The sequence below is a fragment of the Microcaecilia unicolor genome, unplaced genomic scaffold, assembly GCF_901765095.1.
Source record: "Microcaecilia unicolor unplaced genomic scaffold, aMicUni1.1, whole genome shotgun sequence".
NCBI lineage: Eukaryota > Metazoa > Chordata > Amphibia > Gymnophiona > Siphonopidae > Microcaecilia > Microcaecilia unicolor.
In genome coordinates, this window is record NW_021963668.1 from 574,027 (window position 1) to 588,929 (window position 14,903).

A 14,903-nucleotide genomic window follows, 5' to 3' on the forward strand; every position below is an offset into this window, starting at 1 on the left:
GGTTCCAAGCCACCGGGAATCTAGAAGATGTCATCCGCCTTTCCACCAGTTGCCGCACTTCACTGCTCTGGTGGACCATCCGGACCAATTTGACACTGGGACGTCCATTTCAAATTCCGCAGCCCACGAAAGTGCTGACGACGGATGCCTCTCGCCTGGGGTGGGGAGCTCATGTCGATGGGCTTCACACCCAGGGTCTGTGGTCCCTCCAGGAAAAGGATCTGCAGATCAACCTCCTGGAGCTCCGAGCGATCTGGAACGCACTGAAGGCTTTCAGAGATCGGCTGTCCTGCCAAATTATCCAAATTCGGACAGACAATCAGGTTGCAATGTATTACGTCAACAAGCAGGGGGGCACCGGATCTCGCCCCCTGTGTCAGGAGGCCGTCGGGATGTGGCGTTGGGCGTGTCGGTTCGGCATGCTCCTCCAAGCCACGTACCTGGCAGGCATAAACAACAGTCTGGCCGACAGACTGAGCAGAGTCATGCAACCGCACGAGTGGTCGCTCCATGCCAGAGTGGTACGCAAGATCTTCCGAGAGTGGGGCACCCCCTCGGTGGACCTTTTCGCCTCTCAGACCAACCACAAGCTGCCTCAGTTCTGTTCCAGACTTCAGGCCCACGGCAGGCTAGCGTCGGATGCCTTTCTCCTCCATTGGGGGACCGGCCTCCTGTATGCTTATCCTCCCATACCTTTGGTAGGGAAGACCTTACTGAAGCTCAAGCAAGACCGCGGCACCATGATTCTGATAGCGCCCTTTTGGCCCCGTCAGATCTGGTTCCCTCTTCTTCTGGAGTTGTCCTCCGAGGAACCGTGGAGATTGGAGTGTTTTCCGACTCTCATCTCGCAGAACGACGGAGCGTTGCTGCACCCCAACCTTCAGTCCCTGGCTCTCACGGCCTGGATGTTGAGGGCGTAGACTTCACTGCGTTGGGTCTGTCTGAGGGTGTCTCCCGGGTCTTGCTTGCCTCTAGGAAGGATTCCACTAAAAAGAGTTACTTTTTCAAGTGGAGGAGGTTTGTCGTGTGGTGTGAGAGCAAGGCCCTAGAACCTCGTTCTTGCCCTGCACAGAACCTGCTTGAATACCTTCTGCACTTATCAGAGTCTGGCCTCAAGACCAACTCAGTAAGGAATCACCTTAGTGCGATTAGTGCTTACCATTATCGTGTGGAAGGTAAAGCCATCTCTGGAGAGCCTTTAGTCGTTCGATTCATGAGAGGCTTGCTTTTGTCAAAGCCCCCTATCAAGCCTCCTACTGTGTCATGGGATCTCAACGTCGTCCTCACCCAGCTGATGAAACCTCCTTTTGAGCCACTGAATACCTGCCATCTGAAGTACTTGACCTGGAAGGTCATTTTCTTGGTGGCAGTTACTTCAGCTCGTAGGGTCAGTGAGCTTCAAGCCCTAGTAGCTCATGCTCCATATACCAAATTTCATCACAACAGAGTAGTGCTCCGCACCCACCCAAAGTTCCTGCCGAAGGTGGTGTCGGAGTTCCATCTTAACCAGTCAATTGTCTTGCCAACATTCTTTCCCAGGCCGCATACCCGCCCTGCTGAACGTCAGTTGCACACATTGGACTGCAAGAGAGCATTGGCCTTCTACTTGGAGCGGACACAGCCCAACAGACAGTCCGCCCAATTGTTTATTTCTTTCGACCCTAACAGGCTAGGGGTCGCTGTCGGGAAACGCACCATCTCCAATTGGCTAGCAGATTGCATTTCCTTCACTTACGCCCAGGCTGGGCTGACTCTTGAGGGTCATGTCACGGCTCATAGTGTCAGAGCCATGGCAGCATCGGTGGCCCACTTGAAGTCAGCCACTATTGAAGAGATCTGCAAGGCTGCGACGTGGTCATCTGTCCACACATTCACATCTCATTACTGCCTCCAGCAGGATACCCGACGCGACAGTCGGTTCGGGCAGTCGGTGCTGCAGAATCTGTTTGGGGTGTAAATCCAACTCCACCCTCCAGGACCCGAATTTATTCTGGTCAGGCTGCACTCTCAGTTAGTTGTTCTTCGTAGGTCAATTTCTGTTGTACCCTCGCCGTTGCGAGGTTCAATTGACCTGGGTTATTGTTTTGAGTGAGCCTGAGAGCTAGGGATACCCCAGTCGTGAGAACAAGCAGCCTGCTTGTCCTCGGAGAAAGTGAATGATACATACCTGTAGCAGGTGTTCTCCGAGGACAGCAGGCTGATTGTTCTCACCTACCCTCCCTCCTCCCCTTTGGAGTTGTGTGTTTCATCTTTTGCTAGTCATTCAACTGGCGGGAGCGGTCGCGCACGGGCGGGAAGACGGCCGCGCATGCGCGGTGGGCGTGCCCTGCGTGCCGACCGTCCCGCGAAGCTTCTTTCCGGTTGGTGGGGGCTGCCGCGGACGTCACCCAGTCGTGAGAACAATCAGCCTGCTGTCCTCGGAGAACACCTGCTACAGGTATGTATCATTCACTTTCTGACTTTAGAAAAAGAATCCACTAGGTAGTCCTGTTATTCCAAATAGAGGAGGTCTATAGTATTTTTTTCTAGACCACCTTTGTAACTGTAGCTTAAAATAGTTTACATAATTTAAAATACAGGTTCTTTCCCGAAAGAGCTTAGTTTATGTGGTTATGTGGGGAAATGGGAGATAGTGACTTGCTCAGAGTTAGAAGTAATATCAATGGGAGGAGCAGGATTTGAACCTTCAGTCTTTTACTGTAACCGCTAAGCATTTTCCTTCCCTTCTGGTGTAAGGTCAGAGCACTAGATCAGTTCTGTCCCTCAAAAACACTGCTTCAGTAACTTAGAGTGTTACAGAATCTGGCCTCAAAACTAGTTCTGTTAGTTTTCGCCTCAGTACAGTTGACACTTGCCACCACATATGCAATGCTCCATTTATGATAGTCTTAAGTTGTTAGGTTCATGTGGGATTTGCTTCAGCTGAAACCTCCCAGATTAGTGTGATTCTAACCCAGTTGTGAAAAATACTCTTTGAACCCTTGAACAGCACACCATACTTTGGATTGTAGAATAGGTATTACCATCCATCTAGAGAGGCCTCAGGCCCTCAAAGGGCTTTCTACTTTTTGATGGACCCCAATAGATCTTCCTTTATGGTGACAAAGAATACCATTTCCATATGAGTAGCAGACATCTATTAATCCCAAGTACAGTTGATGTCGGAGAATCATATCAATACTCTCCATCTTAGAATAATATGGCGTTCACTGCACACATTCACATTATTTTACTATGTGGAAACGTTCTCCCGTTGTGATAGTAAGTTTGGACAGTCCATCCTCCGTGGCCTTTTTAATGGGTAGAGCCCAACTCTTTCGATTTGTGGCCCGTTTTTAATGATTTCAGGCTGCTGTCTTTGTTTCTGTTCTTTGAATGAAAAAAGAGCTATCCTAACAAAAATGTTTAAATACTTAAAAGGAATCATACCTCCTCTGTCCCTCATCTCCTGTAGGTATACATATTTAGGTCCTCAAATCTTGTCATATATGCATTTCAGCATAGATCCCACACAATTTTAGTTGCTTTTTCTCTGGACTGCCTCTAGGCTGTTTATATCATTATTGAGATTTGACCTCCAAAATCAAACACACCAAAGTCTCACCATCAAACCTGTACAATAACAACATCCACCTTCTCCTCTCTTAGTTTTGCCTCTGAACAGCACAGCTTACTTCCGGTTTTGGCCGCTGCCCTATCGCACTGTTTGGTGCCATCAGATCTTCAAGACACTATCACCCCAAGGTCTCTCTCCTGGTCCGTATCTCTCAGCCTTTCCTCCTCTATCTCACATAAAACGCCTTTGGATTTCTGCACCTGAAATGCCTGACTCTACTTCTGAGTTCAATACTTGGTGAGCAAGCTTTAAAGCAGTCTCCTAGTTAATTCAGATCATTTCTTATTTTGTCTACACCCTCAGTTGTGTCCACTCTGGTGCAACTCTTCTTTTCATCCAACAAAAAGGTAAACTTTTCCTTCTGTTTATTATGGGAAATTGTATTACCTACAAATATAACAAAACTTTACCAGTGCTGACAATTGACCCTCTTACAAAGGCTCAAACACAATTGGCTCATATCATTTTTTTGTAGGAGAAACAAGACCTCCGATACCTATTGCAAAGGTCATGCCCGCATTTTTAATTGTACCAGAATGTTTCTCTTTTATCGGTCTTAAAAACTCCCTCTTTCTATCAAACTTCATGCACAACTTCTTATACTTAAACTTTACTAATATCAAATATTCATAAGTGTTCTAGGTAAGGAGTGATATAAAACAAACCATTTTAAAATCATAAAATCCTATATACATCGTAATCAAATCTGAAATCTGCTTCATAGCCTTCATGAACTTGTTGAAAACGCCAAGCCTTTTTTTTTCCACTTTCTGGTGTGACTACTTCCATTTATAAGGTATTTCATGTGCACACTAAATGAGGTTGTTTCACATGAGGAATAGTTAATAAACAGACTCTCGGGACCTTAAGTACTAGAAATCACATCGCTTTGCAGTTAATCCCAAAGATATGCAGGGCCAAGGCAATAACTAGCCTTAAAGGCTGAACATAAAATTTTAAATTTGGCTTTATCAATTGGAAGCAAATGCAGTGCAAATGCAATTGGAATAATATGATCACTATGTGACAGTCTGGCCAATCACTGAGATGCTGCAGTTGGAAAAAAAAACCTATAAAACGATGCAAAACCCTGGCTGATAAAGTATTGCAGTCATCCAAATGTGAAATGACAGCCACTTAGTTAAACAGACCAAGCTACACTTGATCAAAAAAAGATTTCAATATCCTGATATACAAGAAGAAAAGAACATTTCTGGTGATTCAAAGACTCTTGAGTTGTGAAAGTAATACCTACATCCAGCATTACCCCTAGGTTTTAAGTATATTTCTTAGTCAATACCACCACACTGTTAACTTTGATATATGAAGCAGGTAAAAAAAAAAAATAGAGAAATCTAACTTATGAGGGGAAGCGGGGAGGGAGAGAAAAACCTTTATATTTCTATCTTTACGACAATATTGCTTACAAAAATATTGAGCTGAGCTGGTTTCAGGACCAATTCCTGGGCATTCCATTCCTTACTTTTCTCCAAAGGAATTGCATTTACTACTAACTTTTGTCTTTGGTCAGTCAGTTTTTAATGCAGTCCATGTTGGGACCAACCCACCCTCTCTACCCCCACCCACTGGCTGCTCAATTTATTCATGAGGCTGTTAATACAAGACAGAATTAAAGGTTTTGCTAAAATTTAAGTAAACCACATCTAGCATATGCCCTCAATCTAATTCTCCGGTCATCTATTCAACAACCATTAGGCAAGACAAGGTGAATGCCTAGGGTAGCGGCTTCAAAGAGTGCAGCAAAGAGCAGTTGCAGTCAAAGTAAAACAATAGTTCTAACAGCCACGTCAATTAAAAAGAACAAGTTAAAATGGTTTTTGGAATTCCCTCATTTTATATACTAAATAGTACATAAGTACATAAGTAATGCCATACTGGGAAAAGACCAAGGGTCCATCGAGCCCAGCATCTTGTCCACAACAGCGGCCAATCCAGGCCAAGGGCACCTGGCAAGCTTCCCAAACATACAAACATTCTATACATGTTATTCCTGGGATTTTGGATTTTTCCAAGTCCGTTTAGTAGCGGTTTATGGACTTGTCCTTTAGGAAACCGTCCAACCCCATTTTAAACTCTGCTAAGCTAACTGCCTTCACCACATTTTCCGGCAATGAATTCCAGAGTTTAATTACACGTTGGGTGAAGAAACTTTTTCTCCGATTTGTTTTAAATTTACTACACTGTAGTTTAATCGCATGCCCCCTAGTCCTAGTATTTTTGGAAAGCGTGAACAGACGCTTCACATCCACCTGTTCCACTCCACTCATTATTTTATATACCTCTATCATGTCTCCCCTCAGCCGTCTCTTCTCCAAGCTGAATAGCCCTAGCCTCCTTAGTCTTTCTTCATAGGGAAGTCGTCCCATCCCCGCTATCATTTTAGTCGCCCTTCGCTGCACCTTTTCCAATTCTACTATATCTTTCTTGAGATGCGGCGACCAGAATTGAACACAATACTCAAGGTGCGGTCGCACCATGGAGCGATACAATGGCATTATAACATCCTCACACCCGTTTTCCATACCTTTCCTAATAATACCCAACATTCTATTCACTTTCCTAGCCGCAGCAGCACACTGAGCAGAAGGTTTCAGTGTTTTATCGACGACGACACCCAGATCCCTTTCTTGGTCCGTAACTCCTAACGTGGAACCTTGCATGACGTAGCTATAATTCGGGTTCTTTTTCCCCACTTGCATCACCTTGCACTTGCTCACATTAAACGTCATCTGCCATTTAGCCGCCCAGTCTCACAGTCTCGTAAGGTCCTCTTGTAATTTTTCACAATCCTGTCGCGAGTTAACGACTTTGAATAACTTTGTGTCATCAGCAAATTTAATTACTCTCGCTAGTTACTCCCATCTCTAAATCATTTATAAATATATTAAAAAGCAGCGGTCCTAGCATAGACCCCTGAGGAACCCCACTAACTACCCTTCTCCATTGTGAATACTGCCCATTTAACCCCACTCTCTGTTTCCTATCCTTCAACCAGTTTTTAATCCACAATAGGACATTTCCTCCTATCCCAATTCCCTCCAATTTCCTCTGTAGCCTTTCATGAGGTACCTTGTCAAACGCCTTTTGAAAATCCAGATACACAATATCAACCGGCTCCCCTTTGTCCACATGTTTGTTTACTCCTTCAAAGAATTGAAGTAAATTGGTCAGGCAAGATTTCCCCACACAAAAGCCGTGCTGACTCGGTCTCAGTAATCCATGTCCTCGGATGTGCTCTGTAATTTTGTTTTTAATAATAGCCTCTACCATTTTCCCCGGCACCGATGTCAGACTCACCGGTCTATAATTTCCCGGATCTCCCCTGGAGCCTTTTTTTAAAAATGGGCGTTACATTGGCCACCCTCCAATCTTCCGGTACCACGCTCGATTTTAAGGATAAGTTGCATATCACTAGCAGTAGCTCCGCAAGCTCATTTGTCAGTTCTATCAGTACTATTTGCTACTCTTCAGTTTGCCGAACTGCCCCATTACGTCCTCCAGGTTTACCGTGAAGTCAGTAAGTTTCTCCGACTCGTCCGTTTGAAATACCATTTCCGACACCGGTATCCCATCCAAATCTTCCTATTTAAATGATGCCCAATTATACGTTTTTACAGGATCGTTCTGAGAGACATGACATTGGGATGGTTTAGGGGCCTTGAAGTTAATTGGCATGGAAGGGGGGAGGTCGGAAGGCTCAGGAGTCATCTAGGGCATCTAGTACCTTTATACAATGCTGCCAATTGAAGAAGTCAATCAGATTTATTGACCTGACCTGCCTGTGTAAAACCATTCTGCATCGGATCTTGCATCCCTCCGGATTATAGATGGAGAAGCTATTGAATGAAAGGATAATTATTACGTTTTCCACTACCATTCCACTACATTTGTCCATTAGATTGTAAGCTCTTTGAGCAGGGACTGTCCTTCTATGCTAAATTGTACAGCACTGCGTAACCCTAGTAGCGCTTTAGAAATGTTAAATAGTAGTAGTAGTACCAGCTTAAGGCTTAGTTTCCAGCCACTTCTGTTGCTGCTTTTATTGAGATGGGCTACGTTTTATCTTGTGGAACCACTCCAGTGTACAAAAATCCGTTTAAAACCTCTTTCAGCAGGCTCATCAAGATCTCCCAGAGCTCTTAGTATCCTGAGATGTGTCTCAACTGGCTGCATTTGCTCACTTTTTTATTCTGTAAAAAGTATGGTACGTCCTCTATTCCCATATGAGCATTTGACAGTCATCGCTTGCCCAATTTCTTCCCATCCCGCCAGCTTTTCTTTGAGATACGTGTCCATTTTTGCCAAAGCCAGCATTTTTGAAATCTAGTCCTTTGACCTTGTGACTGGACTCCGCCTTAGCTTTTATATTTTATTTAAATTTGCTCACAACTTTTCAGTAGTAGATCAAGGTGAGTTACATTCAACTACAGTAGGTATATAAACCATACTGTCCAAGGATCGCTGGCGGTGATGTAGGCCCCTAGACGTGCTGTCTGCATTTGTGAGTACCAGGTCTAGCATTACTCCTCCTGTTCTAGGCTCCATCACTGTTTGTTAGGGCATCTCGACGTCTTGCAGTTCCACAGACAGGATATTCCAATCCATGCACATACTTCTGCTTTGACAGTCAATGTAAAGCCTATGGTTGTAAAGGGCATTCAGTCTTTGTCCCCCACTTTGAAAATTGCCCCCAACCAGGGCGAGCACCGCAGGGGGGCGCCTGCCTTCAAGGGCACCACTGCGGCGCCATACCGCGCCGCCCTTGGTGCTTTAAATCTTTAATTTACCTGAGTTCCAGCAGCCGCGTCATTTGAAAGCCCTGCCCCGTCTCTAGCCTTCCCTCCCTTCGTGAGTTTGTTCCGCAGTCCCGCCTTCTGACGTCATTTCCTCGGTGGGCGGGACTGCGGAACGAACTCACGAAGGGAGGGAAGGCTAGAGACGGGGCAGGGCTTTCAAATGACGCGGCTGCTGGAACTCAGGTAAATTAAAGATTTAAAGCACCAAGGGCGGCGCGGTATGGCGGGGGATGGGGTGAAGGAGAATCGCTGGGCAGGGGCAGGGTGGGAGAAGAGAGAAAGGAGATGCTGGGGGGCGGGCGCCACCTCATAGTCTGCAGGGGGGCGCCAGAGACCCTAGGACCGGCCCTGCCCCCAACCACAGATACGGTATATCATTATCACTGTTTTATTTGTTGGTTTGGGAAGGGACATTGTTAAATCACCAATGTGAAGTGATGTTTTGTTTGTAGATGGGCTTATGAATGGTTTTCATTGCATTTCTGTTGTAGTAGAAAATGCTTGTAAGCTTTTTGCGTTTCTTAAGCAACCAGTACAGTCAGAGTAAAAGGCTGCTATACAGTTGGTTGGTCACAGCTATCTGTTGGTTCATTTATAGCAGTGTTGTTGCTTAGTTTGCTTTGTGAAAGAAGTAAGATTTTTGCTGCCAGTTTCCATTTGTTAGGATGAATGGTATAACTGGCATTGTTTCTCTTCTGTGACAGCTACAGTCTAAATCAACCGATCTCCATGCAGAGTGCAATGAAGCAAAGAAAAAACTGGCTGAGGTAACGAAATTTATAAAAAAAAATAAATAAATTGTGATGTCCTACCAGGATATTAAGTATGTATATTCTGAGCCTGCCTACTAGAAGCCTTTTTTTGCTTGATAAGTGCTGAAAAGTGGAGTGTTGTAATTTGCTTTTTGTGTTTGTTCTTTATTATAAAGAGGGTGTAATTCTCTAGAGACTGTTTTTATTTTATTTTGCTGTAGCTCACTTGGACAATGAAATTTCCCTTGTGCCCCATGGTATATTAATTGGATAGTTAATTCAATGTAACGATTATTTTTCCTTTTTTAAATTTCTTTCTCTTTTCTTGTGATGGAAAATATAATCTTCTCTCTATATAAAAGGCAACACCAACGTTCTATGAAGCCTCCAGACGGAAGTGTGAAGGGGGAGAGATATCCGGTTTCCCCATGAGTGTCTGCCCCGCCCTCTCTGTAACACAAACAGTCAGTGAAGGAAAACAGCAGAGCACGAAATCAAATCGCTGGCTCTGTAACACTGAAGGACTCAGAGGGGGGAGGGGAGAGAGGCCAGAGGGCAGGGACACACACACTCCCACATGCACACAGAAGAAAACCTTGCTAGCCCCCCCCCCCCCCCGTTTCATTTGCATCAGAAACGGGGCTTTTTTACTGAAGGACTCAGAGGGGGGAGGGGAGAGAGGGCAGGGACACACACACTCCCACATGCACACAGAAGAAAACATTGCTAGCCCCCGTTTCATTTGCATCAGAAACGGGGCTTTTTTACTAGTATATCAATAAAAATAACATAGTATGTGATATCTTTCAAGATTCATCACAATATGCAATGGTTATTTAAGCATAGAATTAAAATCACCAGATTTCTAATAACTATTCCCACTGTTAAGAATTGGCCAAGCAGCATATGGAAAACAGTTCACTTGCCCTTTTATCCTTATGAATTGCAAGAATTGGCAATATTGGATTCTTACTGTTTATATTAAGTCTCTTAATCTCACAGACCCTGGTTCTGCCACATGTGCTCGGAATTCCTAAAAATATCTGCCTGCCTATTGCTTGACGCCACTGATGTGCTGCAAATTATGATTTAAATTGCTTGTGCCAGCTGTGCTGCGTTTAATGATTCATTCTTTTCATAAAGCTATTCATCAGGAGCTTTCCAGGAACCTGTTCCAGAACGTCACTGCTGGTCTCACTTGTTCTTTTGGTGTTTGCCTCCTTTCTTTATTATTCTGATTAAATATTAAATATAATTTTGTATGGTATTTTTTAAAATTATTGTTTGTGCAAAGTCGTATGCCTTAGGGATCCTTTTACTAAGGCGTGGTAGGCCTAACATGGACCTACCGTGCATTAAAAGGGCACTACCATGGGATATGCTGAGGCGTCCTGCAGTACTTTTCCGCTAGACAATATTTTTTAATTTATAGAGTAAGTGTACCTGCACTAATCAGGTAGCACAGGCACATTAGTGTACACTACCTGATTAGCGTAGGAGAAGCACAGGAGCCAGAACCACCTGCTAAATAAGTGGCGTTAAGGGCGCCTGCGGTAATGGCCACGTTGTAATGTGGCCATTACAAAAAATGTCAAGGCAGCCATTTTATCGCCATGCTAAAAGTGGCCACAAAGTGTGGAAAACTCACACGCTGACACCAGCATCGTCCACTGTTTAGCATGGCTTGGTAAAAGGACCCCTTAGTTATGGCTATACCCTCCATGTGTTTTTGCTTGTTCAGTCTGTTAATGGTTAATTGTATCAGTGACATCTGCATGGGATTGTGATCAGGACCATAGAACAGGCTGTCCCCTGTAATGCAGCAGTGCAGTAATTTTATTTTTGTCAACTGAACTGTCTAAAACAAGTCCATTGTAAATCTAACTAAATGAAGGTGTTACTTAGCTGATTCCTGTGAGTACCTTACCTAACAATTTGGACTGCCTCAACCCCTTATTCAATTACATCTCACAGTTTTGAGTAACTCCAACTTTTAATTAAACCAACTGGCCTCTTGAGTATCTCTCCCAATTCTACTCACTTGGTGGTTAGGGATTCCCATATGTGAGAATACAACTGGCCTGCATGTCCTCGGACAAAGCAAAGTTATTCACCTGTTGTAGCAGATGTTCTTCAAGGACAGCAGGCCAAGTATTCTTACACACACTCCCACCTCCCTTAGGAGCTGTCATCTTCAGCTATATCATTTTACTGATGGACGCACGCTTGCCCATCGGATGGGAAGACCCCCACGCATTCGTGGTGGGGCATTGCTAGAAATTTAAGTAATGCGTGCAAGGCAGTGTCCGCACCGGGGTCTGTTTTATGATGTCATCAATGTGTGTCCATACAACTGGCCTGCTTGTCCTTAGAGAAAATCCAAATAGGTCTATTTTAGTCAATCCACAGAAAGTATGTAGTGGGGGGGAGCAACATAAATGGAGAACTTTTTTCTTGTCTAACTGGATCAAACCAAAGGCCAGATGCAGCCTTAAACATCTTATAATGTTAGGGTACAAGAAAATCTACACCCAGGGAGCTTTTGTAGAAGATATCACAGTTTGCATCTACAGCTGCAAAGGTTCATAGAAAAAATATCTAGATCCTTGAAAAATAGCGCTAAATTACAGAGAAAATGTAAAATAAAGGGAGCACCCAACTGCAAAAATCTAGGTCTCAAAACCAAGAGCAATTTCATCCCATTCTATGTTTCATGGCGAACATGTGGAAACATTCTTACCTCACAGTCCAAGAACAAAATGATCTGAAACTCTAAAGCCAATTGCGCCACCGAGCAGGAGCTGTGATAGTGAGCTCCAGGGCCACCCCAGCAAATCAAAGCTAAATCGTGGATAGCGCATAAGCGGGGACCCCAGGACACTCCCCAATTGAAAAGGGGGGAAAAACCCCTACAGTTCTGTGGCCATGAGACCAACACTGGGGGTACCCGAGCCACAACGAGCCAGACCTGAGATCGATGCTGCATGGCGCCTGGACATTGGTAAGAGAGGAGAAAAAGGAACCTCATGAAAAGGTCAGAGAACCCACATAGGAATACCCTACCTGCTGCAGAAAGGAACTCCAAACCTGAAACTTTCTAGTCTGAAAGCCAGGAAAGTACGAGTCTCAGAATGGGCGGGCTGGGTGGAAAACTCTGGTTACACAGAAACCGATACCACGGGACCCCTGCAGAGAGGAAGGGGGCCAGGCATCGTGAAACCAACTGACCTCTGGCAGAGTCACAGGCTCTTGCAGGAGCGCCTTGGCGCTGCGAGTGGACAGATCTCCCAGTCCACAGCGACAAAGGCAAGGGAACCCGTGCAGCACATGTCCACTCACCCAGCCGGAACCCACAACCCAAAGCAGACCCCGACGCTTACACATTCAGAAAACTGTGACCTGCCGAACAGCTAGGACAGGGTCAGCACAACAACAAGGCCGGCGGAGACTAGGACTGCAGCACGGAGTGAAGAAGCCAACAGACACAAGCGACCAGACGGCAACAACAAGAATAGGGTCGGTGCCACAGCATATACCCTATCCACCCCTCACATCACTTGTCATTTCTCATCACTGGGACAGCACGGAAACAGTATTGACCACACTTCCAGGTAAAGTCAAACAACAGATCTCGATCGGCAAGAATATCCTCTTACTACAGTTTGACATGTCTAGTGCCTTTGACGTGGTTGACCACATTATACTACAAAGATTACTGGACAAAATAGGCATCGGGGGAAAGTGGTAGAATGGTTCAGAGGATTCCTGACCCTCCAGAAGAACCTAACAAGTAAAAACAAACACAACAATCTCCTCCTCCCACATGAAATGGGGAGTGTGGAGTCCTCCAAGGATCTCCACTCTTCCCAATACTCTTCAACCTCATGATGCCCCTACTGGCCTGGCCACTTGCATATCAAGGATTCAACCCCCACATATACGCCGATGGTATCACAATATATTTTCCCTTTATGAAAGACCCATCCGAAATCTCCATCAAAATCACAGAGAGCATACAACTCATGGAATCCTGGGCAGCAGCCTTCAAACTGAAACTCAACAGAGAAAAAACCCACTGCCTAATACTCTCATCACCTTACAACAACAAACACTTCACTACCATAAACACTATGGGAATGAACCTCCCCATAGCAGATGAACTAAAGATCCTAGGAATAATAATAGACCGTGAGCTATCCCTCAACAAACAGGTAGCAAATGCCACAAAAAAGATATTCCACACCATGTGGAAACTCAAATGAATAAAAAGCTATTTTGCATGGGACATCTTCTGTACTCTAGTACAGTCCAAGGTCCTTGCCCGTGCAGACTGTTGCAACACACTCTATGCAGGCTGCAAGGAACAAACCCTCAAAAAAAAATTACAGACAGCACAAAACACAGTGGCAGAACTCATTTACAACAAAAACTGGTTTGAAAGTGTGAACCTACTACTTCAAAAACTACATTGGCTACTCATCAAAGCATGAATATCATTCAAGATCTGCACACTGACTTACAAAATAATATTCGGCCTTTCGTCGTCATTCATGACTGACCTAATAAACCTTCCACTTTGCAATACCACCTCCAGCGTGAGATCTTATCTTACCCTCCACTTCCCCAAATGCCAAGGACTGAAATACAAAACCACATACACAACTTGATCTCCTACATCTGCACCAAAATTTGGAACACCTTACCTAAAGTCCTAAAATCCATGAACAACTACATACAATTCAGAAAACACTTTTACAGAACAGCCTTCCCCGATGAACCCTCCTAGCCCACGCAACTTTTCCAACAGCACTTTATAATTACAGGCTCCTTCTAAACAAACATGCCGCACCGCTACACAACGATCCTACACCACTAACCGCCCACATATCACGTGACAATACACTATCCTTTCAATCATAGAACAGCTCACCTCTAACTTACCTAACACTTCCCGTCTATCCTCCCCTACCCAATCTTTATACAGCAAGAATTGTACCTGTCATCATGAAACGACTATGCTTATCTTCTCTTACCAACATTCAAACTATAAGAAATGTACCTGTTAACACAAAATGATTATGTCATAACCACACTCTGTAAGCCACTTTGAGCCTACAAATAGATGGGAAAAGGTGGGATACAAATGCAATAAATAAATAAATTAAAAATGTTCCCCAGGCAACCTACTTATCCACTCCTCAACCGCACTATGGTGCTCATTTTCAAAGCACATAGACTTACAAAGTTACATTGTAATCCATATAACTTTGTAAGTCTATGTGCTTTGAAAATGAGCCTGTATGTAACCCAACTTACCCAATATCCTGTTACCCACTGGAACCTTACTAGGCAACCTGTTCTACTCTAAATAACCTGTTATTCAATCTTGAATCCTATTATGTAACCTGTTGTACTTAAACCAACCTGTAAGCCACATTTAACCTACCCAAGTGGGATAATGTGGGGTACAAATGCAATAAATAAATAAAATAGAATTATCAAGGTAGAAGGTGGTAAGAAAATAGCATGAAGAAATATATACAATTCCAGTGGAGATCCATAGATTTTATTGAACACAAAGAGGCATATTTTCAAAGCACTTAGACTTATAATGTTCCATAGTAACCTATGGAACTTTGTAAGTCTAAGTTCTTTGAAAATGAGCTCCAAAAACACCTAATGTTGCCACATTTCGTCAAAACTGACTGATCAGAGGTC

At 44.2% G+C, this 14,903-nt stretch overlaps 1 protein-coding gene across 2 annotated transcripts in view; it reads left to right on the top strand.

Moving 5' to 3' along the window:
* LOC115459553 (coiled-coil domain-containing protein 93-like) overlaps window positions 1–14,903 on the top strand; it is a 227,635-nt gene that overhangs the window by 123,982 nt on the left and 88,750 nt on the right. For both annotated transcript variants that reach the window (XM_030189365.1, XM_030189366.1), the window contains exon 13: window positions 9,138–9,200. In XM_030189365.1, coding sequence (XP_030045225.1) covers window positions 9,138–9,200 — 63 coding nt within the window. The remainder of the gene's footprint in view (window positions 1–9,137; window positions 9,201–14,903) is intronic.